General features: G+C 44.7%; 2 protein-coding genes across 3 annotated transcripts in view; both read left to right on the top strand.

Moving 5' to 3' along the window:
* The first annotated feature begins 1,323 nt into the window (after positions 1 to 1,323).
* BCL7A (BAF chromatin remodeling complex subunit BCL7A) lies at positions 1,324 to 21,981 on the top strand. 2 transcript variants are annotated; one of them, XM_050318173.1, is made up of 6 exons: positions 1,324 to 1,569; positions 9,338 to 9,419; positions 12,606 to 12,702; positions 14,300 to 14,467; positions 17,340 to 17,461; positions 18,316 to 21,981. In XM_050318173.1, exons 1-6 carry the CDS (start codon positions 1,478 to 1,480, stop codon positions 18,385 to 18,387), a joined length of 633 nt encoding a protein of 210 aa, XP_050174130.1. In that variant the 5' UTR covers positions 1,324 to 1,477; the 3' UTR covers positions 18,388 to 21,981. The 2 variants fall into 2 exon arrangements, with proteins under 2 accessions (XP_050174130.1, XP_050174131.1); XM_050318174.1 differs by lacking the exon at positions 1,324 to 1,569 and adding an exon at positions 5,669 to 5,778.
* A 3,645-nt stretch (positions 21,982 to 25,626) lies between these two features.
* MLXIP (MLX interacting protein) overlaps positions 25,627 to 27,251 on the top strand; it is a 45,549-nt gene continuing 43,924 nt past the window's right edge. Inside the window, exon 1 of the mRNA XM_050318158.1 lies at positions 25,627 to 26,009. Coding sequence (XP_050174115.1) covers positions 25,639 to 26,009 — 371 coding nt within the window. The 5' untranslated portion in view covers positions 25,627 to 25,638. The remainder of the gene's footprint in view (positions 26,010 to 27,251) is intronic.

Here is a 27,251-nt window from a genome sequence, read left to right as displayed (position 1 = left end):
CTGTGTGTGTATAAACAGCATAATGAGGCTGATACAAGTTGCTGTAGAAAGATCAGTGAAGTGCTGTTGAACATGCTTCCTTCTTTACATCATCCTCGGCATCAATTTGAATAATAATGTAGGCCCTTAAGAAGCGTTCTTTTCAGAGGCAATGTTTTTTAAACAGAGATCGCTGTTGTGTACTGAGAACATCTGTGATTGTACAATTAGCAAGAGCAGCAAGGTGTGCACTGGGGAGAAGTTAATGAGAGAGTCCAGCAGTAACAGTACCAGGTCTGTGACAAACGTCCTGCAGAGCATCACCTCACATGTAACTCTGCCCATTTACCCTTTATGCACATGTGCTTCCATGGATCTGTGTTGGAGCTGATCCTCCACTGCTTAAAAGCAGTCTAATTCCACAGAAATTACTGGAATTATTTAAGGCAGCTGAGAAACGTTATAACCACTGGGGGAAAAAAAATCAAAATCTGCTTATTATAGATTTGTATTATTATGATGGTTTATTTATCCCATTCAAGCAGGGATGTTTTGCTAACAGGGAGCATCACCCATCCCTGCACTCAGGGTCTGCCACAGCAACTGGGACAAGAGCAGGATGCGTGTCTGTCATCGCTGGAGCCCGGGGTTGCCCTGCACGAAAACAGGCATTATTTCTGTGTAAAGTGCTTTGGGCTTTCTGAAAGCCCCTCCAGTTCTGCTTCGCAGCAAAATTTAGTTGTGCCCAGGATGCTGTTAGACTGCACCGGGTTATCACAGAATCCAGTAGGTTGGAAAAGACCTCCGCGATCGTCGAGTCCAGCCTGTGACCGATCGTCACCTTGTCAACCAGACCGTATCACCAAGTACCGCATCGAGTCTTAAATTAAACACCTCCAAGGACGGTGATTCCACCACCTCCCTGGGCAGCCCGTCCCAATACCTAACTACCCCTGATGTGCTGAGGTGACCTGAAATTGGACAAACTTTTAAATTCTGGGGTAAGTCACTGCCTGGGCGCGGTGGAAGTGGGGAAGGAGCGTTTGCCTTGCGCTCCAAGGGAACACCGTGGAGTTCAAAACCAGCCACGGAAGCTCTGGAAGCGCCGCCCGCGCGGGCTCCTTTCCGCCGGGGCGCCTCCTGCGCCGGTCGTGGCGTCGTGTCCGCGGTGTCCCCCCAGCCCCGCGGGCAGCCCGGGCTCTGTCCCCTCGCACCGCCGCCCGCCCTTCCCGCCACCCGCCGTGCCCTCACGGCGATGGCCTCACCGCCCCCCCCGCCCCGCTCCCTCGCTGTGGGCGCCGCGCGTGCGCGGTGCGCGGCCCGCCGGGCGGGCGGGCAGGCGGAGCCGAGCGGAGCCGCCGAGCGCAGCCGCGCCGAGCCCCGCGCAGCGCCGGCGTGTGCGGGCGGCAGCCTCGACACACGCACCGCAGCCGCCGGCCGCGCCGAGCGCCGCGTTCCCCGCCGAGCCCGCCGCCCCCTTCCCCTCCTCCCCAGCAGCATGTCGGGCCGGTCGGTGCGGGCCGAGACCCGGAGCCGGGCGAAGGATGATATCAAGCGGGTGATGGCGGCCATCGAGAAAGTGCGCAAATGGTGAGCGGGCCGCGCCGCTCAGGACCCCCGCGCCCGCGTCCCCCCCGCGCCTCCCCGCGCCCCGCGCCGGCCCCGCGCGGGGTCGGGGCTCGGCGGCGGCCGCGGGGGCGGGAGCCGGCGGCACCCAGCAGCCATTTCGCTCCTCCGCGAGTCACATGAAGGCGGCGGCGGCGGCGGCGGCGGCGTGTGAGGGCGAGAGGCGGCTCCATTGTGCGGCCGAGCCCCTCCCGCCGTCCCCGGCGCCCCCGCACCCCCCGGCCCGCCGCACACCCCCGCGGGTCCCGGGCCGGGCGCCACGGCCGCGGGCGGGCGGAGGGTCGGGCCCGGCACCTCCCGCCGCCCGCCCCGACAAAGGGCCCGGGGAGCGGGCCCGGGGCTGCCCCGCCGCCCGCGCCGGGGGGAAATAGCGCTCCAAGAAGTGTTCTGGGAAGAAACAAGAACCCCCACAAAACATGTTAAAAATACCTCCGTAAAGCTCCCGAGAGTTTTTTTTTTCTTTTTTTTTTTTTTTTGGTCGCTGCCTGTTTGTTTATTTATTTTACTTCTCAAGTTCCCGAGGTTTGCGCGTAAAAGCGCAGCAAAGCCGAGCGCGATCGTCTCCCACCGGCGCTCCGGGAGAGAGCGCGAAACTGCCCCCGGAACCTCCCTTAAATCGTGTAATGAAAGGTTATACCCCGTCTGAATAAGTCCTTTTTGTTAGGCCTTCAGCGTGTTTTGGCCTTTTCCCGCTTTTGTCTGTCTTTTTTTCGGCTTTTGTTAGAGGTGTTGAGACAATACAGCGAAGCGGTCGCTGCCCTGTTGTGCACGGTCGGTGCGGGGATCTGGGATGGGATAAAGAGCAGTGCCAGTGTGACTCAGGAGTGAATCTCTCTTCCAGCAAGTTGTGACTGTTCGGTAGTTTTTGTGCGTGTGTACCTTAAAATACTTTCTTTAAACATACGGAATGCAAGGGGAAATCCCTTGGGTTAGCGTTGATCTGCATCACTCAGCTGGTTTGTACCTGGTGAAATCGGGGGACACTTGTGTTGCAATCCTCAGCGCACGCTTTGTTTGCGTTAAAAGAAGAGGGGAAATACGGAACTGAACGTGTTCGTTATTGGGGTGAAATGGATTGTTTAAGCTTTAAATGGCCTTGAGCACAGGAATGGGCCCGTTGGCGTGAGCCGGACAAAGGATCGGGACGTGTGTCCAATAACGCCGGGCACGAGATGTGGATTTCAAAGAATCCAGCCATTGTGTGGGGAGCCGGAGCAGCCCGGGTGCTTTCAGGAACTCTCTTCTACTCGGGTGGTGTTTTAAGTGCAGTTTGCTGACGGCTGGACCAGCTTTGGAGGGTCAGAACAATGTCCAGCGGTATGACAGGACTTTTGTTCCGACAGGAGCGTGGTTGGGTGTGTGGGACTGTTTTGTCTGTAGGTATTTCATTCATGAGCACAGCACGCTCCCTTTGAATCCTTGTTTGCAGAATTCAGAGAGCAGTACAGACAGCAGCTTGGCCATTCAACAAAATACCTCATTTATTTATTTTTTCTTGGCAAGGGCTCTCTGCCATCATGTCAGTTGCTATGGCTCTCTCTCTGTAAAAACAGAAATCTTATGGTATAAATAGATTTTTCTACATGTTAACCCTCATGAGAGACAACTTGTTTAAAGGGTTCCTGTGTGGAATCATGTAATGCTTCTGATGATTATTGTCAGACGTATTGATAAGGCTTTTTGCGTGTGGACCCCAGAAGGATTTACATAAACCAGTTTCCTTATTTTTAAAGGAATCATAATTTGAAGGTGAATTCCATGATTCTCCCCCTACACCTGCAGTCAAGTACAGTGGGAAATTAGCAAGAGAGATTCTGTGTTTTGTGGTTTCAGTGCTTTGAGAAGACTTGGCTTGTTAAATTGAACTTTCCACACTGGCAATTCCTTCATCTTCAGAAGAGCCACATCGGCAATTTCCAAGTGTGCAGTTTCATTTGCATAATAGGAGCAATTTGTTGCCATCCACAGCTCTTCTGTGGAAATGCAGCCACTGAAAATTAAAATACCTTGCACCCAACATTTCCTAGGACAGAGTTTTGTGCGACTCGCATGCTCGGAGTGCGGCGTGCTCGGGATGAGCAGGGAGGCAGGTGGGGCTGTGAACTCACCTGAGCAGACAGTGGCTTTATCCAGAGCTTTATCCACCCGGGAAGGTGTGCAGCACCTTGCTGTGTGGTATCACTGAATCCCTGCGCTGCCACGTCTGTGAACCGGCCTGCTGGGATGCAGCTTCCACCAGGACAGACTTTGTTCCTTGGGAAATTAGTGTTCTTGGACAGCAAGCCCTTGGATGCAGGTCCCCTCTTTTCATGTCCACCCGCAGCACGTGGCACTTCTGGTTATTACTGGAACTCAGTAGTAAACAGTGAAGTTGTTACGTTTTTATCTTGAGATTACTGTAACCTTATCTCCTTTGTTTAAACCACTCTCGTGAATGAGCATCTGTTTGGGAAAACACACAGCACGTGGCTTAGGGAATTTGTGGTTACGTTGTATTTGTGTGGCAGAAAAGTTGAATTTCCACAGTAAGAGAATAGTTTGGGGTTTTTTTAACAGTACTTGCAATTTTTCTTGCAGTCTGTCTTAAAAAAAATCCTGAGATTACTCTGTCTCATTGGATTGTGAAAGGTACAGGGTTGGTTTTTGTCTTAAAGGTTGATGGGTACTTGTAAATTATAAGTGGGCTCTCAAGATGAGAGGGGCAAAAACTATTGTGCCCTCAAGCAGCAATAGAAAAATACTGGAAACACTCTTGGGTTTTATCCAAGTCTGATTTATTAAATGAAGGAAAATACAGACATTTACTGAAGGACAAGTAACGGGCAGGAGGCATAAGTGGAAGGATGTCTTGGGAGGCACTGAAATAACTTGCATGGGTATGTAGCACTGCTGGACTTTTGGACAACTGTGCAGACATGTGAGGATGGAGGTCTGGAATACCTGGTGGGAACGGGTACCAGGAATGAGGAAATGTCACTGCCTTGTCTTTGAATTGCAGTATCTTTGCAGAATCCTCTGACCTTTCTCTGACCCATCAAAGCCCTAATCTGGGGGTAGTGGTGGCACCTTAGGAAGAGGAGGTGAACCTGGACAACTGATGTTGTACAAGAAAGCACTTGGAGAAAGTTGAGGAGCAAAGTTCCCCCTGGCTGTGTTACCTGCTACCAGTGGTTGGGATCGCTGGCTGTGGCTGCTTAGAATTTCTGGGCAATGCTGCTGTAGCTTTTCTGTTCACTGTCTCCATTCAGACTTGCTAAAATGTTTTCCTGTGGTATGTAATGCTCAGAGATTGGGCTTCTGCAGGTTTTGCTGCTCATGCTTCCTTCTTAAAATAGGCTTTTGCTCTGAAAAGGAGTTATGACATAGAACTTCCTAACATGATGTCTTTGGAAAAAGACTGCTTGCTACTCCTGGACCACCACCCTCCTTCAACCTGGCTGTGTTGGCTCTTTTGTGTTTCCTGCTAAGATTTCAGTTCAAGTAGTGGCAGTTGAAGTAAAAATACCCAGTGTATGTGCAGGAACGTACTGAAGTTTTGTAGTGGCCCAAACACACTGTTACGATGCTTGAATTCTGAAACTTTTTTTTCTGTCTTTGATTATTTATCTCTGAGCCAGGATGTGCTCTCTGACTTTAGTGGAAGCTGAGGTTGAAGGTAGAGTTCTGGCACGTGTAAATGGTTCTCTCCACTGTTAGAAAGGTGCTCGTGGCCACGTGGAACCAAGCAGGGCTTGCTTTAAAACACGCTGGGCCGTGTAAGGTACAGGGGGCTCTCAAAATGTGCCATGTTTAGGGACGCTCAGAGGGAAGGTGTCTGTAGCCACCTGTCCTTGTCCAGTCATGCTGCATGGCTTTTTATTGTGTTTGCAGCCTGGTCAATAAGCACCACGTGTGTCTGGGGCTCTTTCAGGTTAGTCACTAGACAAACATCCCCACAGCAGTGGTTGTGCTCGGGAGGGCGAGCCTGCGCCTCACGCAGTCAGTTGTGCATCTCACAGCACTTCTTGTGTATAATAATGGCATTTTCTTTCCCATTCCCCTCTCTCTTTTGCTTGATCCCACAGGGAGGTCATAATTCTGTGATTTTCACCAAACTCTGTTGCAATGCAAGTGAGTGTGATGTGATAAATTCAGCATTATGACATCACTTCGTGACCATCAGCAGAAGATGGGGTATGTGGGAGCAAATCCGTGTGTAAATGCAGATCACTGTGATGGATGAGAGCCACAGGAAAAGGCCAGACAAGTGGGAAAGCCTTTCCTTGAGTGATATATTGGCAGTAAAGGGTTTCTGTGTCTGTGCCATCAAATGTTTCTGGCACTCCCTGCTGCTGCAGAAGCTGCCTTGACACTTTCTGTGCAAGTGTAACGTACACTGTTGTCTTTGCTCACCCATATAGTACTTTTATACGTGGAATCCGATACTCATCTGTGGAGCTCCAGTGTTATTAAACAAAATATAAATGTATTTAAGAGTCTTGGGCTCTTTAGAGTGGGGAATTGAGTATATAATGATGTAAGTTCTGGGATATTAGTATGCCTCAGGCATCAGCACTGAAGAAGTGTTGATACTGATGCTTACCCTATGTACCCTTGGCTGTCCTTTAAATGCTGTGCAGATACAGTTCAGAATTTAAAAATGCTTTAACACAATTTCAGATAAATGTAAGGGTTTGTTTCTGTTGCACTGATTAGTTTCTGGATTTACTGTGACTAAAATATTGAAGATACTTTTCAGTGTGGAAAATGAAAAGGAAAAAGCATTTTGATCTATATATTCTAAGTTTTGCCACTTTCTTATTGTTACTTCTGAGTCATTCACTGAGGAACAGGAGAAGTACTAAAACAGGCAAAACGAGTATTTTTTTGTGAGGGTGCAGAGTTTATCAGCTAGACACGGACAAGTAAAGTTGATCATTGCCACATTTTCAGCCTGATAAACTGTCAGGTTGATGGATTTCCATTGGGCACCTTTTCCAGTCCACCAGTCAATATGGAGACCAACCTATATGGGATAACAGAGGGTGGTGTGATAACATATTTTGCCTGGTGATCACTTACCAAAGGTGGAATTCTGCTCAGGATCTCGGGATGAGTGGGTGCAACAGACAGGAAAATGGGGAGAAGCTGCTTAAAGTCTCCCAGGAGGCTGGGCACAGGAGCTCAGGAATTCCTCATTCCCACTCCGGGGCTGGGTCAGGGAGGGTATTTTGTGGTTTGTGCAGCATTTCCCAAAGTTGCTGCCATGGGGCAGCATCAGTAGATTGTCAGTTCTCAGGGAATGAGAAGGGCAGTCCATGACCAGCAGGCTGGGATGGTGTCTTTGCACAAAAGATTAAAAAGAGTGGTCAGAGCAGAAGCGGGTTTGGGGTTTTTTGTTTGCTTGTTTGGATTTTGGGGTTTGTTGTGAAGTGGAAAGGCAGTATTACACATAATATTCCAAGCTTAATTTGCAATAAACATCTTTAATCTTGGAGTTGTTTTACCCTGTTGATCTCCAGTGTCTCAAAGTCGTCGTGTTTCTTTGTTAACAAATTTGTGTTTGTGCTGCAGATGATTTTATTGCGTTTTAGAGGAGGTTTCCTACTGATACTTTCATGTATCTTAAACCTTCAATACTGTAAATGCTCACAGGTGTAAAATATTTGCATACTAGCAGCGTGATGTTGGGTTTTGTTTTCAGCCCTGAGTGTTTGCAGGACTGGGGTGTTGGTGTACTTCCATCACAAAATATCCTTCTTCCCACTGTTGTTTGAATTACTGTGTATTGAATTCAGTTAAAAAAAAAAAATCCCTGTAGCTGAGGGTTACCAAAACTTAAAATGGTACTTAAGAAGCTCAAAAGAATTAAAATGTCAGGGCTAACTTTAATACTAGAAGGAAAAAGTTACTAATATAGGTTTCCTCCTGTGTTCTACAGTCTGTCCAGTGAAGATGCTGTGTGAGGCTGCTTTGAGATGCTAACAGGTATCTTGAACTTTTGGTTTTCCAGTGCAGCATCTCTAAGTAATATTTTGCTGTAGGAAAAGACTAAAACCTTGATTTTTGTAAAAAGCATTTATTTACCTCTCCCCACACCCAAAACAGAACCCCAGCTGGTTTTATTTCCATAATTTCAAAGGTTTTCTAAAGTAGGAGTAAACCTAGTTTGTATTGTATCCTTAAAAAAACCCCAAATTATGTCATGGTCATCTCTTCACAATTAAGTATGTTCTCATTATTGACATGCCCTCATCTCCACTGTCATTTTTATCTCATGTAGAGCTCCAAATTAGAGTGAAATTGGATTTTGACATACTTAAGCCACCTAGTGTACCCAAATGGTTGTATCCAAATGAAATGAGGGGAAATTGTACTCCAGGAAGAGCAGTGGGAAAGAAATACATCTCAAATAGTTTTGGACTTAAATTAAAATCTCCTTATAGACAGATCCAAAATGTATCAAATACTCATATATATTTTAGTTTGGTTTTTTTTTTAATTAAACAGGACAATGTCTCTTCTAAAGGGAAAATAAAATATTGGCTTTAGTAGCTAAAAAATAGGAGGATGTTTGTGGGTGCTTTTGATTCTGGAGGTCCTGTCTAAAAATGAAGCTATCACATACAAATATAGATATAGATATAGATATTTGGAGTCACATCCAGCTTCTCCCATCCTGCAAAAAACACTTTTTAAAATCTTTTTAACCTAGAACTGGATCCCAAATCTATGATTTAAATGTGTGTTGGGTTGTGTTTTTTTTTTTAAATAATGCTTCAGATCTCCTGCCAAATTAATTTCAGATGTTCCTGAATGTTTAATGGAATCGCTCTTTGTTGGTAACTTCCAATCGATCCGTTTGCAGAGCTGCTTTGCAAACCCAGGAACCAGCAGCGGGAATCTGTGACCTGAAAACTGATCACAGGCACGGGATGAAATTTCTCTGGCATTGTGGACCTTCTCTTAATACCCTGCTGGAGAGAGCTCAGGGAGTTCATCCCTCACCCCCGCGCTGAGCGTCCCTTCGCTCTCCGCTCTGACCCCCCGAGGTGGTGCCGCCCCCTCCAGCCACGTTTCCTTCACAATTTGTCAGTGTCACCATTCACGGCTGGCAGGGCCCGCTCAGTGCTCCAGGTTATGATTTTCCCTCTCTGGTAGCCTCAGCCTTGCTTTTTTTCCAAGGAGCTGGGCTCCCCAGAGCCTGGATTCTACATCACAGCACTCGTTGCTTCCAGAGAGGCTGTTGGTCCTACGGCTGGAATTGCAGAGCTGTCTGTCAGGGGTGTGGAGTGAATGTTAAACTGCCAACAGCAAATTTCTGCCCCAAAATAAACCTCAGATGGTCAAAATGCATCTAGATTTCTGATGCCATTAAACAGCTTCAGAACACACTGGTCTGTCTAAACCCTCTTCTGCTCTCTAGAAACCGAAGTGAAAATTGTAGGCATTAAATCTGCATTTAATCTGCATTTTCAATCGCTGTTCTTCTTAACTGTACCTTTAATCCAGAGCTTATTACTGCTACTGCAGTTACTCACCCAGTCAAGTAACAGCCCTGAGAAGTCTGGAGGGTAGCAGTGCTCTAACAACTTTGTGAAATGCAAAGAACAATTTGCACAGTGCAGTGCTAAAGACGATGTAATAGAGATCATCCTACTTAATAGCCTGTTTAAATCCTTGACAACTTACAATAGGAGATCACTGTCTTCTGAATTCGAAGTTTAACTTCTCCTGCATTGTAATTTTCTAGGGAGAAGAAGTGGGTGACAGTTGGCGACACATCCCTAAGGATTTACAAATGGGTCCCAGTAACAGAGCCCAAGGTCGATGATGTAAGTATATCCTGCAGTCTCTGCTTGTTCCTTTGTGTTTAGGGAAAATCCAAAGAAATATTCTTGATCTTCTCTGAGCCTTTAAGCTAAGACTGGTGTGGGTCTTGCACGCTCCAGGGAGATGTTGATCTCTACGGAAAGTGATGTTGATGGGTCAGTGGGTGAGTCTTCCTGGAGTCAGCTGGGATCAGCTCTCAGATAACTGTTAAATATTCAGCCTGAAACTGATTTTTTTAAACCTTTCTCTAATGTAATGACTGGGAAGCGGGGAGGGAAAGTTAAGACATTGACCATTTTCCCTCCTTCTACCTGATGTTTTAGAGGAAAGAAGTGGTTTGGGACCAGGCAGAGTATTCTCTGTTTTGCTCAAAAATAGATGCAAAACGCTGATGTGAGGGCAGGAAAACCCTGTGGAACTGAGGTGGCTTGTGTTAAGCTGTCCAGCCCAAGTAATACAGCACAAACACTTGTGTTGTAATGTGTGTTCTCTCTTCATAAATGTTCTGTGTATGCATCATGTTTGTGTTCTCAGTCTACACTCTTCATGTGGCATAAAAATTACGGTAAAGATCAAAATGGGTGGAACTTACAAATGGATTTTCAAAACAATGGTTTTTTTTAAGGTTGAGATATTGTAATAGAGAGAAAACTAATCCATGATACCACAGTAAAATAATGATACTACAGAATATATGTGCTAAGTTTGGTACTCCTTCCTTGGGCTTCACGTGCTTTCACTTTGTTTCTTCCTGTGCCTTTGGTTGTCCCTCATATATCAATGACTGTCAGAGTTGTGGGAAACCTCTTGGGTTCTTCCAGTGCTTGAGCAGCATCTCTGTGAAATAACCCCTTAGGAGCTGGGAAACTTTCTTTAGAGAAATCTCTTCATTCTTTCTAGTTGTCAGATGTTTGGTCTGGATTTTTTTTATTTGATAATAATTGGGATGGGGAGAGAAGTGTGCTATCCACGTGAGAGAGAGAGAGAGAGAGAGTGCAAGGTTTAGGATATTTAGGTTCATGGCTTCTGAAGATCATTTTCCTGCAGTGAAGGTGTTCCTGCAGGATGGGTGCTGTGGGACTTGGAAATAGAATTTCTAAGTGAGCTTCTGGATGAGTTTTCAAGGTCACTGGTACCTGAAGTCAGATTCCCTGTTATGAAGAATGGGTTTCTATAATGGGCTCTGTGCAGAGTTTAATTGTGTTTTCTGAGCCATCGTCTGTAGGTTGAGGCTCCAGATTTGCTGAAATTGGGACATTTGTTCAAGACCGGTTACTTTGGTGTCCTACAGTCACACTCTTTTCATGCTGCAGCTGTTGCAACATTGATGTCACAGGGTTTCTATCTTCTTGCTCTGGAAGTTCTCACAAATAAAACAAGTGCATGTATTTTACAAATAAATACCAGGCAGGGCTAATTCTGGCTATTTGATTTTGTTGTGGGCATCCCTTTATATCCAATTTCACCCACTGTGAAGGAGCAGACAGTGATTTGCTTTTCACTAGAGTAGGAGAATGGGACCTTTCCTTTTGTCAAGTGGAAGTTGTCTTTGATTTTAGTGAACAGTGATTAGATTTCTTCCCCCCTCATGTGTTGTTCCAAAGACAGTTTGACATTTCTCTGAACTACAATTAGCTGGGCTCTTTTCCTCCTGTTGGGTCTGGAAGGCTGTTCTAGATCCTCACCACTTTGATGGTGAAACCTTTGTAAAGCACTTTTCAGCTTAAATTGCTTGCTGTCATTTTCAGTATTTCTTTTGTGGCAAAAGTGTCTTTACTGCCTTTACAAAAATAACAAAACCAAGCCTCGAGAGAGATTATGACCCCTCTGAACTTTCATTTTGCAAAGGTAAAGAAGTCCGTGTACTCTCACCTCTGTTAGGGAGTAAAATGTGGCTTCTCTGAAGTAAAAATACAGTTTAGAAATAACCTAAATAATCTGTTTAAAAGAAAGACAAAAGTCCTTCCCAGATATCACTTGTTGAATTTCTTCTGCAGTCTCAGACAATGTTTGATTGTGGTTTAGTTCCTTCCCCTGCTGGAAGACGCTCTCTGTCCAAAAGGATGGGTTGAGAGTGTTCTTCCTGGAGTCAGGCTTCCCATTGTGTCCTCAGCAGGCAGCAGGATCCTCCAAAAGCAGTGCAGCTGCTCTTTCTCCTGGGAGACTGATTACGTCACCTCCTCATTGGAAATGCCGCGTCCCTCGGCGGGCGCAGATTCCCACGTGACGGATTCACGGGCTCTCCCTTTGTTTTAGTGCCCGTGCTCTGTGCTGGGGGTCAGTCCTGAGCAGGTTGGCACCTGCTGCTCACACAGGGCTGTCTTGCTTGTGCTCTTTGTTTTAGGCCAGCCTGACTTTTCTTACTCCCATCTTTTAGTTAGGATGAAGAAACAGCATTGGTTGTAGGGAAGGTGGAGGTCTCTGCAGCCTTTGAAGAGGTGGTAAAAAGCTGTCTCTTGAGTGTAGAATTCACGATCTTTGTCATTCCTGTGGTCAACGGTGTCTTGGTGTGCTCTTGAAGCCTCCTGAGAGGAAAGGGACAATGTAGTGGGTCGGGTAGTGGTGTGTTGATAGACATAAACCACACAGAGCAGAGCTGGGAGCTCAGAAATAGGGTGTTTTGGGGGATCTCAGCCCTGCCTCTGATCAGCAATATTACTGCCTGTTCCTGGTGTAGCAGAGATTCCTTTGACCTTGCCTCCGTAGCTCTCAGGGCTGAGTACAGAGTTGGCAGCAGCACCTGCCAAGTTCTCAGAGTCTGTCGCAGCAAACCCTTTAATCACTGTGCCTCAGATTCCTGGGTGTAGAACCAGGAGGGTTTCTGAGAACTTCTGTGCTTTTTACAGAAATGGTGCGGTTTGAAGATGAAGAACAGAATCACAGAATCGTTCAGGTTGGAAAAGAACTTTAAGATCATGTTTAGTGCTGTTCTTAGAATTCCTGGATAAAAACCCATAAATCCTGGTGTTCTGTGTCAGGAAGAATACAAATGGAAAAGCAGCCCTGAAGTTATTGGGACTAATGCATTATGGATAATGGCAGTTATTATCACACTGGCTTTATTTCTCACTTAAAATTAAGAGGTGCTTATGGAAGTAATGAGTGATGAGGGTTTTGCACTGCAACATGGATTTCTCTTCCTGGTGGTGGTGGTACCTCATTTGCACGTGATGCTTTTTGTTTTTCAGAAAAATAAGAATAAGAAAAAGGGCAAAGATGAAAAATGTGGCTCTGAAGTGACCACTCCAGAGAACAGCTCCTCCCCAGGGATGATGGACATGCACGGTGAGTGGGAGAAGGTCGGCCCCAATTCCCCTCCTGCACTGCCAGCAACATCAGATCCAACCTTGCTCCAGTGTATGGACAGTGTGATGGAGCCAAAGGGAAAACAGCATCAGATGCTTATTTGGTACCTTGGACTTCTCTTCTGTGGATGTACTAACAGTTGTTTAAATGACATTTTTATTTGGGCTAGGAGCGTGGGGGAAAAAAATTGTTAGTGGAGCTAAACAGAAAACTGGAAATATCTACTGTTCCAAATACTACACTGAGGTGAAGTAGTAACTGTCGAGTTTGCTGCTTGAAGAACCCAAAGACCCCCAAAGCCTCAGTGGTACCTCCTGCAGTTTGTGCAGGTTTTGTACTTATTAACTCTGTAACTGGTTAAGGTCGAAGGAATTCTGCAAGGGCCAAGAAAACAAGCTGTGTTTCTGTGTTGTCTTCCTTCTCCTTCAGCCTGATGAAATTACCTGCTTAAGGAAATATTTTTTGGCTTGCCAGTCAGGCACTATTAGGTCAATTTTATTTTATTTTAATTTTTTTTTTTAAAGCGTGACTGCTGAGTGTTTACCTGGTGTTTATTAGAGAGGAGTTTGCACAGCTCAGTTCTGTTTCAAGTTTTTACCTTCTGGGTGTTTGGATAACAATTATGGCTGAGAAAGCAACACTATTTGAGCTGATAAGAGGGGATCACTCTTTAGTGGGTTGTAAATTTTTCATTTCGGTTTTATTTGCATTTCTGTTGCCTCCTGGTTGGTTTTTGCAGTGTTCACAGCAAGTGTGGTGTTGCAATTAAAGGATTGAGCAGGGTTTTCACAAATCTGGATTAATTTTTCATCTGTTTCAAACTTCTGGGCTTTTTGCCTAGGTCAGCTCATTTAATTTTTTTAAGTCTTGTTACTCCCATCCACAAGGTGAATGTACTACTTGCTTTTTTATCATATCATTTATGTTTCTAAGCCATGCTGTACAATTGCATGATAAACTTGACCTGATCTCTGACTGCAGAGACAATATCTGTGCTGCAGAAACTGTGATCCAGGTCTTTGAGGACGTGGGAATATCCTGGACAATTATTACTTAGGAACTATTGATATTGGGACTGGATGTTACATTTTATCTTGATGGGGTTTTTTTTTTGAGGGGTTTTGGCTTGGGGTTTTTGTCGACCTTGAGGATACATTTCAAAAAACATCTGCTCATCTGAACAGTGGAGTGATGGGTATTTGTAAATCTGCAGCATGAACAGTTAATTAGCCCTTAATGAGACTGTCACTTCAGTCTGTCTGGTTTATTTATACTGCAAAACTCTGGGTGCTTTTGGATGAGAGCTGAGTAAAACACTCTTGGTTTTGATGTATAAAATTAGTTAGAACGTGGGGTTTGAAGTTTTCTGATTTTTAGCAACTGCTAGAAAACTCCTTAGGCTGATGTGGAAAAAAGTTAAATGTAGTGTTAGTCTGAATGCTTGGACTTGATCCCTAATGAGGTAAATTATATCATGTGTTACCAGGGAATAACACAGGGAAAATACGGGGGAATTAAGGTTTGCTTCGTGTCTTGTCACATTAAACTTGGTTGTTTCTCACTCTTTTGTTAACAGATGACAATAGCAACCAGAGTTCAATAGCTGATGCTTCTCCAATAAAACAGGAAAACAGTAGTAATTCAAGTCCAGCACCAGAGCAGAACTTGGCAACACAAGCAGACGGCACTGAAGTCAAGTCTGACGAAACTCAGGCAGAGGCAAAGGAGCAGCCTGGCTCAGAAGGTAAGCTGGGAAGGCCACCTTCAAAGCCAAACAAAGAAATGTTATCCTTTTAGTGTGTCATTTATTTGATTATCCACTTTAAGAACTGAAAAAACCCAACAGTTTGAAAGAGATGGTTGCTGAATTCTCAGCATTTATGTGAAAATGGGCCACAGTCTCTCTGACTTCCTGGTGATCCTTCATACAGCTGGAAAGGTCACGTTGACATTCAGGGTCTTTTCAGAGAGAGACAAAATACTTGGTGTATTGTTGTCATAATCTCAGCCTTGAAAGAAGAAATAATTTATAAATGAAAGAATTTTTCATCTTTGAAATGGCTGCTACCGTGTAATCACACAAACCCTGGAGGGTATTACTTTGTGTAGGTCTGTGAATGTTTGTTGTCTAGTGAGAAAGTGAAATAGAGGTGAGATAATTTGAAATTATTTTTTTAAATTGTCTAAACTATAATGTAAGCTTTCTTTTCTCTTAACCCTGCTAATTAGTTATTCAAAAGTAAGCTCTGAATTCTGCCCTAATTTTCTAAGAGCGTTACAAGATTGTAACTGCAGTTGTGCACAGATTAAAAATACATGTGGGTTAAGAGACTGTTCTGAACCTCATTCTTTAAATGGTATTTTGGGTAATTGAAAAGTGCTCTGTGTTTATATTCTTGGAAAGATAACTTCCTTCGTCCTATTATAGCAGATAAAAGATGTCCTTAACACCATTCTAATGATTTGGTTGCAGAATTCTTCCCATAGCAAAGCAATTAAATTATGCCCTCCTGATTTAGTTCTTCACTCAGTAGATCCAATGACCAATTTAAATTTAGAGCCTTTATCTGGGTAATGCCAGTGGTGAAGTATGTAAAAATATTATCATTGTTAACTGGGGTTAAAATTTGACAACAGAACTGTCACCAAATTGAAATAAATCAGAGCACCGTTTCCTTCAAAGAAAATCCCAGCTTGCATATTTGGCCACATTAAATGGTAAGGATTTACTCCCAGGAGTAACACTGTCTGAACCTGGTGATGGGAAGTTGTTACAAAGCTCCCCTGGCTAAATTTAGGTTCAGGGAAAATCACACCAAGTCCTCTGGATGAGCTCCAGAGCCAGTTACTGTGAAATGAAAGGGAGATATAATGGCAAAAAGTACCTGTTGGTAACGTGGGGTTTTTTCTGTTGGTTATGTGCTGTGTTATACAATTTAGTAAACATTTATCTACCAAAAGGGTCAGTCAGAGCCCTGGAATTGTGACATTATTCAGCTGGACAGGGTTAAGGACCCTTCACGTTGCTTCACTGAAATCGAGAAGGTACTTTTAAGCCAGGGGAGAGTTTGGGTGGGCAGAAATGCCCAAGGAGGACTTCTTAAACAAAAGAGGTGCACTCAAAACAGTTTGCTGTGTGAACAATTCACTGCAGGCATTGGGGCTTGGCTGTTTAAACATGAGTCCCCTTGCCCAAAGGGTCAGCAGCAGCCTGAGGGTACTGTCAGGAGCACCTGGAAGAGAACAGCGGCCACAAGGAGTCTGTTGTGGGGAGATGGGCACATGGCAGAGCTCTTCAGCTCCGTGTCTGCTGAGGCAGGCACAGCAAAAATTCAAATTGAAATGTCTTCTGACCCTTGGGACTTGTTTCTCTGTCAGCATGGAGATGCTTTTCGGGTGAGACGTGGACAGGACGAGGATCCTGCCCGAGTTTGTGGAGTGTGATCTTTGAGATGCTCATCATGGGCATCGCTTTATCTCGAACTCTGAAATGCTTTTTATCCAGTGTGTCACAGAAATATCCATCACTCAATGCCTATGTCGTCTTTGTTAACCAGAGCTGTCCAGAATTGGTTTGATCTTGCATTTCTCTTCATCTGGCATAACTTCAAGTTTCTTGGGTCAGGGATCTGTGAAGCGATCGCTACATAAAACTTCACCCACACTTGTGAGAATCTAAGTCAAAAAGGATTTTAAAATGAGGTGAAGGAAAGAATGGGGTCCTTAAACTGTTCCTGAAGTGGATACTGGAGAAACTATAACTGACCTTTTACAGTCAGAGGGGTTTGGGTGGTGGGTTTTTTTGTTTGGTTAGGGTTTTTTTGTTGATTCCCTGCTTCTGGACACACTATGTTACACTTTCAGGGATCTTTAATCTGTGAAGACATTTAGAGTGCCTCTGGCCTCTCTTTTGAGTGAATGGATGCTTAAACCTTGAGTCTTCTGTAAGTCATGTTTTGAGAGACAGAAGGGTTTAAAAAAACAACTAAAAGACCGAAAAACCCAAAGCAAAAAAATCCCAACTAAAATTGAAAGCAGGAACAGCTAAAACAGGCTGGAAGACTTCTCCACAGCTATGCACCAAAATTAAAAACTCCTCAACCTTAATGGTGAAGCTAGTTAGCTGAATTTCTAAATTCTATTCTTAAAAGTAGCATCAAGCAAAAAAGCGGATTTTAATTATATGGCTGAATTTTGATTCAGGCAATTTTATTCTCTCTGTAGCCACACAGTTTTAGACCCATTAGTTATCACAGTTTAGCCCTTTCTGTAGCAGCCTTTTCCTTCTGCTTTGGGGGAAGTTTGTTTGCAGTCAGTTTGTGTTGAGACTTTGCTGCTGGCTGGGTGAGGGTGTGTGGGATTCTGGCTCCCTCTAGGGTCTGATCCCAGGGCTCTGCTGCCGCCACTGGGGAGGAGAAGCTGTGGCAGCAGCCGGGTTGTGATCCTGGACTTGGAGCTTAATTCGTGGTGTTCACACGGTTGTTATGTATGTTGTCATTAACCATTACATGTGGGTGAAGTGCATGTGCTTGGGATGCTGCTGGTGGGAAGACATCCCAAAAGCTCCTGCTGAATGCTTTGATTTGTTTGCTTAAAATTGTTTCTTGAAATTTCAGATACCTCTGATGAACAGAATTCACAGTCTTCAATGGAAAATTCCATGAATAGTTCAGAGAAAGCAGAAATTCAGTCCTCTGGAGAAAATGATATAATTACAGAGGCATCTAAAAACTCTCAGGTAACTTAAAGTGCAAAAGCCCAATTACTTGGATTTTGGAAAAGAGTATTTTTAGTAAAAAAATATTAATGAGGCCAGTTGTGTGTTTAGAATAATTTCCAAAGGTGACTGGCTGCTTGAATTTCACATAATTGGAACAGTAAGACCAGATTGGTCTGATTGATTTTTTGGTTATTAAAAGCCAGTCTGTGTTTTGTAATGGAATAAAATTTTACATTAATAAATTGCTTGGACCAAACCTACTGAACGGGCCCCTTTGAGGACCATTCAGAGGTAAAATGCCTTCTATAAAGGTAAATGCATAGGCATTTAGGAAAGTTAATTTTTATAGAATAGATGGATGAGATGTTTGGCTATTTACTCTGATACACTGAAAATTTCTGAGTAGGTGGGAGAAAGAAATTATCCTTTCAGGTGTGCCCTTCTCAGGGCAGGACAACTCCAGATCCTCATCCACTGGTTCTCCTGGGGGTCAGTGGTTTGTTCCAGTGCACACCTGGCACTTCCCAAACCTGCCTGTTCTGTCCTGTAGAGGTTGCTCTGGCTGCAGCAGGAGGAGATCCCTGTGTGCTGGTGCAGGGATAACCCTGCATTCCACGGAATATTCCCTGTGGTTTTTAGCCTGGAACTAGAATTTTGCCCTTTGTAGACGACAACAAGTGTAAGGATGTGGAGGTGAGATGTAAGTAGAGGAGTGATTTCAGGGAGCAGATGCACTTGGGAGTGTTGTTCTGGCATCCAGGGATGCTTTGGCTGCCACACGGGACATTTTCGGGCTGTTTGTTTGATGTTTACGGTGCCTCGACTTCAGTGCAATGATAACGTGGCTGTTTTTCTTTTCCCCCCTCATTAAGGACTTTGAAGGAGTGCCACCTTCTAAAAAGATGAAAGTAGAGGCTTCCCAACAAAATGTTGAAGAGATTTAGACTATAGATTTTTCTGGTCAGATTTTATGTAAGGTACATCAATGGGCTTAATTATAGAACAACCTTACTTAAGCATCTTCTCTTGGATGAGGACAGAACTCCTAACTTTTCAAGTTACCAAGCAAAAATCCAAGAAAGCCTAACAAAGGTTTAACTTCTCAGACACTGAAAACTTTTTCCTGTGAAACAAACATTGAGAACTTTTAAGTTACTGTCTCTGAAATGGTTGGAGTAAACAACTCAGGAGGGGTCTACGCACTGTTTCTAAAGTCAAAATTACAATTATGTTGCTGCTGTATTTTTTTTTTTTTTCATTTCTCTATTTAACATTGTAAGATATTTAAGGATGGTACAGGTCAGGTATTAGCTTTCATGTGAAGTTCATTGTTCTGGCGTGATGTCTGCTTTTGTTTTGTGCCTTGTGTTCTGAAAACAGTGCTAACTTTTAAAAGTTGTTTTGCAACTGTCTCCTTTGCAAAGTGGCCTATGTTTGTATAATGCCATGTAGAAAGGCTTTTTTTTTTTCCTTTTTTTCTTTCTTTTTTTTTCCTTTTTTGTTTGTTTTGTTTGGGTTTTTTTTCTTTCGTTTTTAAGTTTTAAATCCCTGGTGCTTAAATTTTTAAACAACTACAGATCAGGAAGCCATTTTCACTCTTGGAGTCCAAGGAGAAAAAGGAGCTTGATGTTTTATTTTAGCAGCTATAGTGGAGATCTCTTATTGAATGCATGGCATTCGCAACTGTAAATTTGGTCTTCTAAATACTTAACTTCATCAGAAGTTAACATGATCTGTTTACCATTTATAGTCCAGATCTGAATATATACTATAACACAGGCACTTAAAATACTTACGTATTAGGTCCAGATCTCTGTACTGGGTACAACTTTACAGCAAAGTTCCACTATGTACATAAATAGGATCAAAGGGATTGATGCACAGTCAGTTTATTTTCAATTGGTCTTTTTTGATATCATGTTTTCACTGAACTGGATTTCACTGTACTGTTTCATTGTGAGATGTTTACTTCTGTGTTCCAGGAAAATACTGTATTGGGGGTTTCCTCCTCTCTTTCAGCAAGTCTTGTAAATAAGCCTTGTTGTCTCCACAGTCCCCACATCAGTTAGAAATGTTCCTTCTCTCCCAACTCAAGTGTGCTTAGGCTAAACTTGATGGAAAGGCACGAGGTAGGTGCAACTCCCTTCCAATTCGTGGCGAGCAGAACCATCTGCGTCAGGTCACAAGGGTCTGGTCTTCCAGTGGGCTTTGTACTTCCAGGGAATAAACCCCCGGTGTCGGTGGAACCGCTCCTTTCCCGCTTCCGTGCACACACACACACACACATCCATCCATCCATCCATACTGCTGGATCAGGCCCTGACTCTGTCCTCACTTGGCGTGGGAGATGGAACCTGTCATTTAAACTACGATCTCACAGCTCTGGAAATGGTTGCGTGTAGTTTGTAAGCTGAAAAAAAAAAACTGTAAATACTTTTTTAGGTGAAAAGGATGAAATCGCTTCCAGTCGATACATTTTCATTATTAGCTCTTCATGAAGCTTAATTTAGGTTGGGATTCTCCAATAGTGAAAATGGCTTGCACTTAGACTACTGCATTACATTTGCAATTACCACTTTATTAGGAAAAGCAATGAGGAATTGGGGGGAGGGAGCAGGGGGAGGGAGGAGCGGGGAGCCAATACTGACCTTCCGGAAGATGTTTGTAGGACTGAACTCCACGTAACCTATGACACTCAGTTTCGGAACTTTTCCTTTCTGTTGAAATAAAACTTTTTGGATTTTTAACCGAATAAAAAACCGGATTGCAAATCATTCCTGAAAACGGCGTGCTCCCTAATAGGCTTTTGGGATTTCTGGTCTGATCGTGAAGTCCATTAACATCCTGAAAATAAGGAAATGAGGAGCCAAAAACTGAATTTGCACAATATATGCAATGAAACGGTAGAATTCTCTCTTGAATTGTGTGTATGCCTAAAATGTGGATAACTGGTCCATGACGATTGATTTGTATGTATATTACATTCAGATTTAAGTGATATTTTGTGAGAAGTTCTATTGATATATTAAATGGGCAAATCTAGAAAGATTCAAACTTTTAAAATATTTTTTTGGTTTACTAACTTGTCGTTGTTTTTAATGCTAAAACAAAACAAATCTGATGCCACCTTTGACAAGTAGTCGTGTTTACTAATCCCTCTCTTCAGGTGCATCGCAGCAAGTTTTTAATTTTCATTTTGTAGACGTTTCCAAGGGAGTAAATAGACTTTTCATTTAGGAACTAATTCCTGTACTTTAGGAAGAAATAAAATATATAAATAGCACTAAAAAATACCTCAAATTTTTCATTAGATAGAAGCATTTATTGGCATTATTGACATCAACAGGTTTAATTATAAACTTCCTTTTCTCTCCTGTGGCTTCTGCTCAGAACTGTTCATTGTTCTGTGGCTTACAAGACAAGGCATCATAACCATCTTCCCTAGAGGCTTTATTTCTGAGGTAGGAATCCTTTATTTACAGCTTACACAGAATACATTCAGATCTTTTATTTTAACCAGAGATTCTAGTGACAACAGACAACTGAACAAGCAGATAGATTTGGGTTCCTTAGACCTGTTATTGTCAGTCTCTGAGGGAAGAGACTTTGACATTATCTGGTATGAAGAAATCCAAAATAGTGTATAAGACTGTTATTAGTCTTTCTTTGAAGTGCCTGATAACATTTATGGGCCAACGGATGTGATTAAACACATTTTAATGCCAGAAAGTACAGATGGGACCAAACCAGAATATGGAATTCAAATCCACCTGAGGTTTGAAACCAGATCTAAATCCAGCTGGTTTTGGCTTGGACCTATCTCTACCCGAAACTTGTTTTATGAACTCACTGTAAAAGGGTTTATTGAAAGCATTGAGAGGTGGAGCAGGAGGAGAGATGTAATTTTCTTCAAGATGACTGAAAGTTCTCATACAGCTGATGTTTTAGAAATAGTGCAAATATCAAGAAGTGCTTCCTTGCTACAATGCTGAATGTTGGAGCTTCAGTTACAGATAAATAATTTAAAAAAACTAAAAAAGACCAAAAAAAAAAAAAAAAAGGAAACTAGAAGCAAGCAAGTAACTTAGCTGAGTTTGTGGAACACGTGGGAAGGCCTTCCGGGATAAGCGATTTACTCAGCCAAACATTTTATAGCAGAACTATTCCTTGGAATTTTTATGCTTGGGAAAGTAGTTGTTAAAACATTCCAAAAAGTGCTGGCACTTACAAAACAACAAAAAAAAATAATAAAAAATAAAAAAATCAACAAGGCAGTATAAAATATCGGTTTTGGGTGGCTATCTTCATACATAAACATTGTCATGTTTTGGAATGTTCTTTATATCTAAGGGCCTGTTAGAAGGTGTAAAGAATTTTGTTTTCTTCAATACCTAATCGTTTTCCATCTTATGATTTGTGTGTGTGTGTGTTGTACAGCAGTATAATTTTTCACTTATTTATTCCATCGGTAGTTATGGTTTGTACAATGTACAATGGTTTCATTTCAAAAAAATAAAATAAAAAAATCACAACACGAATGCTGTGTGAATAATTTTTATCAAGAAACAGCCTCAGTCTGTTTTGTTGGTTTTTTTTTAATTTATAGTAAATTTCTGTTTTTATTAATGGCATTTTTAAATGTTCGTTTATGGTGGTGTCTTGTTTGGTAATGTTTAAAATGATTCACCTTTGAGCAGTCCAAAGGTGTCTTGATAGCGTGGTGGGGCAGGTGGTGGTTGTAAGAACAACAGAATAGATATGGCCGATGTAATTACAGCAACCTGCAGAGTAATTTGATAATTTAAGGTAATTTAAGTTCCAAATTCCTCATTTGGTACTCGGTTAATGTGCTACAGTAACTTAAACTGGAGGAGGAGAGAGCCCAGAGTGTGGAAATGTGCTTCAGTTTGGAAACAAGCTCGAGTCTGATGCTTGCAAGGGTGAAACTCCTGAGGAGTTTTGGAAAGATTCTTTACATTCAAGGTGGATATAAAGTGTCCAGCTTATTTTTAGTGTTCTATGTGCTCTGTCCCAAAGTGGCCTGTGGTTCCACAGGCAGCTGGTCTGCCCTGCTGGCTCGCTGCTCCCAGAGGGCCGAGCCCAGCCTGCCTGCTCCCAGTTGGGTTTGTTCTCTCCCTTGCATTTGCTGGGGTGCTCATAACATTCCCATTAACCCCTAAAGTTCACTAACCTGGGAAGGAAACCACAGTGTAGATTGTTTTTTAACTTCTCCAGATCAGTGAATTGAACCAACAGAAGTATATAAAGGAGATACATACAGGGTGGAACTGGAGAGAGAGAACACAGGTAGCTGCAAGGATGTAACTCAAGATGGGTCCCGGGAGGAAAGGCCTCTGAACAGGTAAGGTTTGTGCCAGGGAAGGGCGAAGGAGCAGCAGGAGCCTGGAGCAGGGCACACACAGGCTGTCCCCGGGGTTTTCCTGGGAGCAGGACGGGCAGCAGAGCCGGTGGCACGGCTGGACTCAGAGCCTGCAGCCAGCCCTGTCTGAGGCTGGGAGGAAGCTTCCCTGAGCTCTTTCCCTCATCAGTGTGGGAATGCTTATCTTCCTGTCTGTAGGTTTAGGAGGATAATCTCTCACCACTAAGCGGTGTGGCACACACTGTGGGTATGTCTTTAAACAGCTTGAATGTCTCTGCTCAGTGTGTGCTGCAGTGCAGTGCTGAGTCCTCCTCCTGTGCTAAAAGCCTTGTTCAAGGAATTGATGTTCCTTGTTGAAGGAACACCATCAGAAGACAGCGGCCTGTGTTTCACCTCTCACTGGGGATTGATGAAAAGAAACAGAAAAAACATACTCCAAAGATGCTGCTGGGACCTCTTAGGGTTTCCCTGTGCCTCCTGGAATTCCTTACTGTGGAGGAGGAGTGGAGAACAGGCAGGCTTGACCTGGTACTGATCAGCTAAATGCTCATTGTAAGGCAAACCAAGAGGTCTGTCTCCAAAATAACTGGGTTTATTTTAAGGCATGTCCCTATCTTTGCACCTGACTAGAGGACTTGAACTTTATCAAATGTTAGTTGTAGCTAAAGGCTGCTGCCTCTGCTTTAAGTGATGTAGTGCTATTCTTCCTAGAAAACTGCAAATTCATTTTGACAAATTATCCCTCTTTTCCTACAGGATGAAGCCTGTGTGGCTTGCTTAGAATTTACTGAGGTAAATGTACAGGCTGTTGTTGTGGAAGTGTTTTATACAGTGCTGTTGCTGAGGTGTCATGATTTTTTTTTAGTTCAGGTTTAGTTCTTGAACTACATGGAAGACTTAAAATAGGTACTGTAAAACTGCAAATGTTGTTTTGAAATGTTTTATTTATTTTATACTTAAAATATTCTCAGAATGCCTTGCTGGGAGATAGCACTTTTTTTCTCTATTTTTTTTTTTAAGCAAATGTTAATATAAGGTAGCAATAACCAGCTTTGAAGCTAAATATGACTGGCCTTCAGAATTTGAGAGGTAGGTGATGCTGAGTAAGAACTGAACATTGGTTTTGGTTTTTAAAGATCTCTAAGAGAGCCCTCGCATGATGTGGCCTTTCCTTCCTGCTGCTCTCGTGTGTGGGGGAGTGTTTGACCTACCACTCCTGCCCTAAACACAGTGATCAGCCTTGATCTCATGCTAATGGGGAACGCTGGATCATTGCATGGGCGTAATTGGGATACTGCAGGAATGCTCCTCTTTGCATGCCCAAGACTTGCTCTCAATCTCTTGAGCTCCCCTTGATCTTATTTCTGGTTTTACAAAGCAGAGGAAGTAGCATTTGGAGGTTTTGCCCCTCCTGAGCATGGCTATGTAGACAAGCCTGTTTTTTCATTTTAAGTATGAGGTCCTAGAACTGAAATAATGTTCACAATTCAGTGTTGATGCTTTGGAGTATGACATGTAGGATTGCTGTCCTGGTGATGGAGGTTTGCTCTACAGGGCACACTCAAGGCCTTTCCTCTTGACTTTGTGTACACATAGGTACGTGTCTGGGGTTTGTGCTGTAGGATGCTGCTCTCTCCCCCACCAGCCCTATTGCTGTGCTTTCATGTTGACCTACAGGATCCATTGTTTCCTTTATGCTTTTGAGAAGGATGAAATCCGATCTTTCCTTCCCCTGGAACAATCGTGGTTCCTTCACAGGCGCCACCAAGCAGGTACCGTGGGGTGTGAGCCACCAGCCTGGCAGGAGAAGCTCTGTGTCCTGCTCTCTCTGTGACTCCAGCAGCGCTTGCTGCAGGTCTCCAGCTTCTTCTCCAGGTGCCATGGCTTCTGGAAAATAATAAGCAATATAGTGTGTTAAAGGCAGTTTAAATTAGATATCTAGCACAATTGTTATCTCGTCAACATTCTTCAGCCAGTTCTGGGCTATTCTATATTTCCATGTTCCTCACAGTCCCGTAAGTTTAGGAATGTTTTACAGAATCACAGAATCATTAGGGATGGAAGGGACCTCTGGAGATCATGCAGTCCAATCCCCCAGCCCAGGCAGGGTCACCTGGAGCAGGTGGCACAGGAACATTTTCAGGTGGGTTTGAAATGTCTCCAGAAAGGGAGACTCCACCCCCTCCCTGGGCAGCTGTTCCAGTGCTCTGCCACCTCTACAGAAAGAAGTTCTCCCTCATGTTGAGGTGAAATTTCTTGTGTTTTTGTTTATGGGGATTTTTTTTAAACTCCTTGACCTCCCGGATGAATTGCCCTGCTGGCTCATTTATACCAGTTATCCTCAGCAGGAGCGGGGTTAGGGTCAGGGTTAAATTAATTAGGGCTTAATTAAACCAAGCATTAACTGCCATCTCCCAGCAAGGCGTTCTGACTGCACAAAAAAAAAAGAAAAAAAAAGAAAAAAATTTAAACATTTCAAAACAACCACCGCAGCGGGGACAGCGCAGCAGCACCAATACCTTCTGCTTTTTTTGGTGATCCCGGTGGAACCCCGGAGGGAGGGGGGAGTCCCTCGTGAGCTTCGGTGGAGGTGACGATGGCCGGGGTGTGTGACAATGACCCAGGTGGGTGACGGTGACCGGGGTGGGTGAACTGAGCCGGGTGGGTCCCCTCAGGCGGGGCGGGGGCTGAGGGGAAGGGCGGTGGCGGCGGGGCCGCTCCGTCTCCTTTAAGCGCGGCGGGGGCCGGGCTGGGGCGGAGCGGGGCGGTGGCGGCGCAGAGCGGGCGGCGGGCTCGGCCGGGCGGCAGCGGGGCCATGGCCGCCGACGTGTTCATGCGGCCGGCGCGGCTCCTCGGGGCGGCGGGGCCGCTGTCCCCCCGCACCGAGCCCGACGAGGACTCGTCGGACACGGACGACGGCGGGGCCTCGCCGGGCGGGGGGCGGCGGTGCGGGCCGCGCCGGGGGCAGCCCCCGGGCCCGCAGATCATCCACTCGGGGCACTTCATGGTCTCGTCGCCGCACAGCGAACACCCGCCCAAGAAGGGCTACGACTTCGACACGGTCAACGAGCAGACCTGCCAGACCTACCAGTTCGGGGCGGCCCGCGGCGGCGGCGGCGCCGGCGGCCGCCTCAGCATCGACGCGTCCCTCACGAAGCTGTTCGAGTGCATGTCCCTGGCCTACAGGTACCGCCCGGAGCGGGGCACGGCCGCGGGAAAGCCCCGGCGGGGCCGGGCGGGGGCACCGCGCCGGGGGCCCGAGGCCGCCGTGAGGGGCGGGGGCGCGGCCCGGGCGTCGCCCCTCGGCGGGGACCCCCCAGAGGACCCGAGCCGAGCCACGCGTGGGGATCGGGGCCGCTTTTGTGTTCGGTGAACTTGGGGATCCTCGTGGGTTCTTTCCTTAGGCCTGAGGCCCGTGGCTTAGAGGGGAGCGGGGGGGCTGTCACTGCGCCCCCCGGGATGAGGGATCAGGGCTGGGGGGTGAGGGATGAGAGGTCCCGGCTCCTGGTGCCACCGGGAACCCTCAGCATCCCACGGCCGGGCTGGGAGCGAGTGGAAGCCTCTAGTGCTGAACAGTCCCTGGAGAAACCCTTAAAGGGCAGAGCGAACCCTCGTGGCCCGCTCCGTGTGAGACCCCCGGCCAATTTTCCTTTTTCTCCCCTCCTCAAATTTTATTTTTATAACAAACTCAAGCCAGCGGGCTCTGTCGCCGTTTCCTTTGTTCCTGTGGTGGTTGCAGCTGGCAGCAGCACTTCCTGGGTTTATCTGCACCTTCTGCTCCGACTTCGGTTGTGCTTCTCATCTCTTCTACAAGGCGTTATATTCACATTTATCCCCTTTGTCTGCCGTCCAAAATGGAGGCAGAGCCGTGGAATAGAAGTGTTTTGGAAAGATGTGTGTCTGCTGGAGCCTTTTGTTCCCTGTGATATAGCAGAAATTGGATCCAATCTGATGTTCTCTGCTGAGCGTATTTTGGAAGTTGATTAAAGGGGATGATGGAAAATGCCTCTGAGCATATCAACAGAAATATTTATTTCCATTTATAGGAGCCACGTTTGCTTGCTTAAAGAAAATTAACTTTTGCCCACCCCATATTCCTCTATTTAAGTATCGCTCAGTGAAGGGGAAACAATAGAACTATCTGTTCTGTACAGCACTGAGAAGGTGTAATGTAAGTAATCTTCAAATTTTGATAATATTTGCTGAACACGTTATTAGTTACTGGCAGGAGAGCGAACCTCAGATAAGGTGTGTACAACAGTGGACATAAATACTTGCACCTCCAAAGGGAATAAAAATGTAAACATTAATGGAAAATTAACTAGTCTGCCTTTATTGAACAAGCTGGGAGGAACCTGCAGAGGAACCACAAGTATTATTGCAAGGGCCATAAGAAGACTGCTCATGTGCAGCTGCTCATCGGCCTCT

Source organism: Myiozetetes cayanensis, unplaced genomic scaffold, assembly GCF_022539395.1.
Source record: "Myiozetetes cayanensis isolate MyiCay16 unplaced genomic scaffold, myiCay2020 scf21, whole genome shotgun sequence".
NCBI lineage: Eukaryota > Metazoa > Chordata > Aves > Passeriformes > Tyrannidae > Myiozetetes > Myiozetetes cayanensis.
Note: the sequence above shows the minus strand (reverse complement) of the source record. Positions and strands in the feature narration are given on the sequence as shown.

Coding starts and splice junctions, on each gene's coding strand:
- BCL7A (XM_050318173.1), top strand. CDS start 1,478: ATGTCGGGCCGGTCGGTGCGGGCCGAGACCCGGAGCCGGGCGAAGGAT. Junction 14,468..17,339: donor GGAGCAGCCTGGCTCAGAAG/GTAAGCTGGGAA, acceptor TTGAAATTTCAG/ATACCTCTGATGAACAGAAT. Junction 17,462..18,315: donor AGGCATCTAAAAACTCTCAG/GTAACTTAAAGT, acceptor CCCCTCATTAAG/GACTTTGAAGGAGTGCCACC.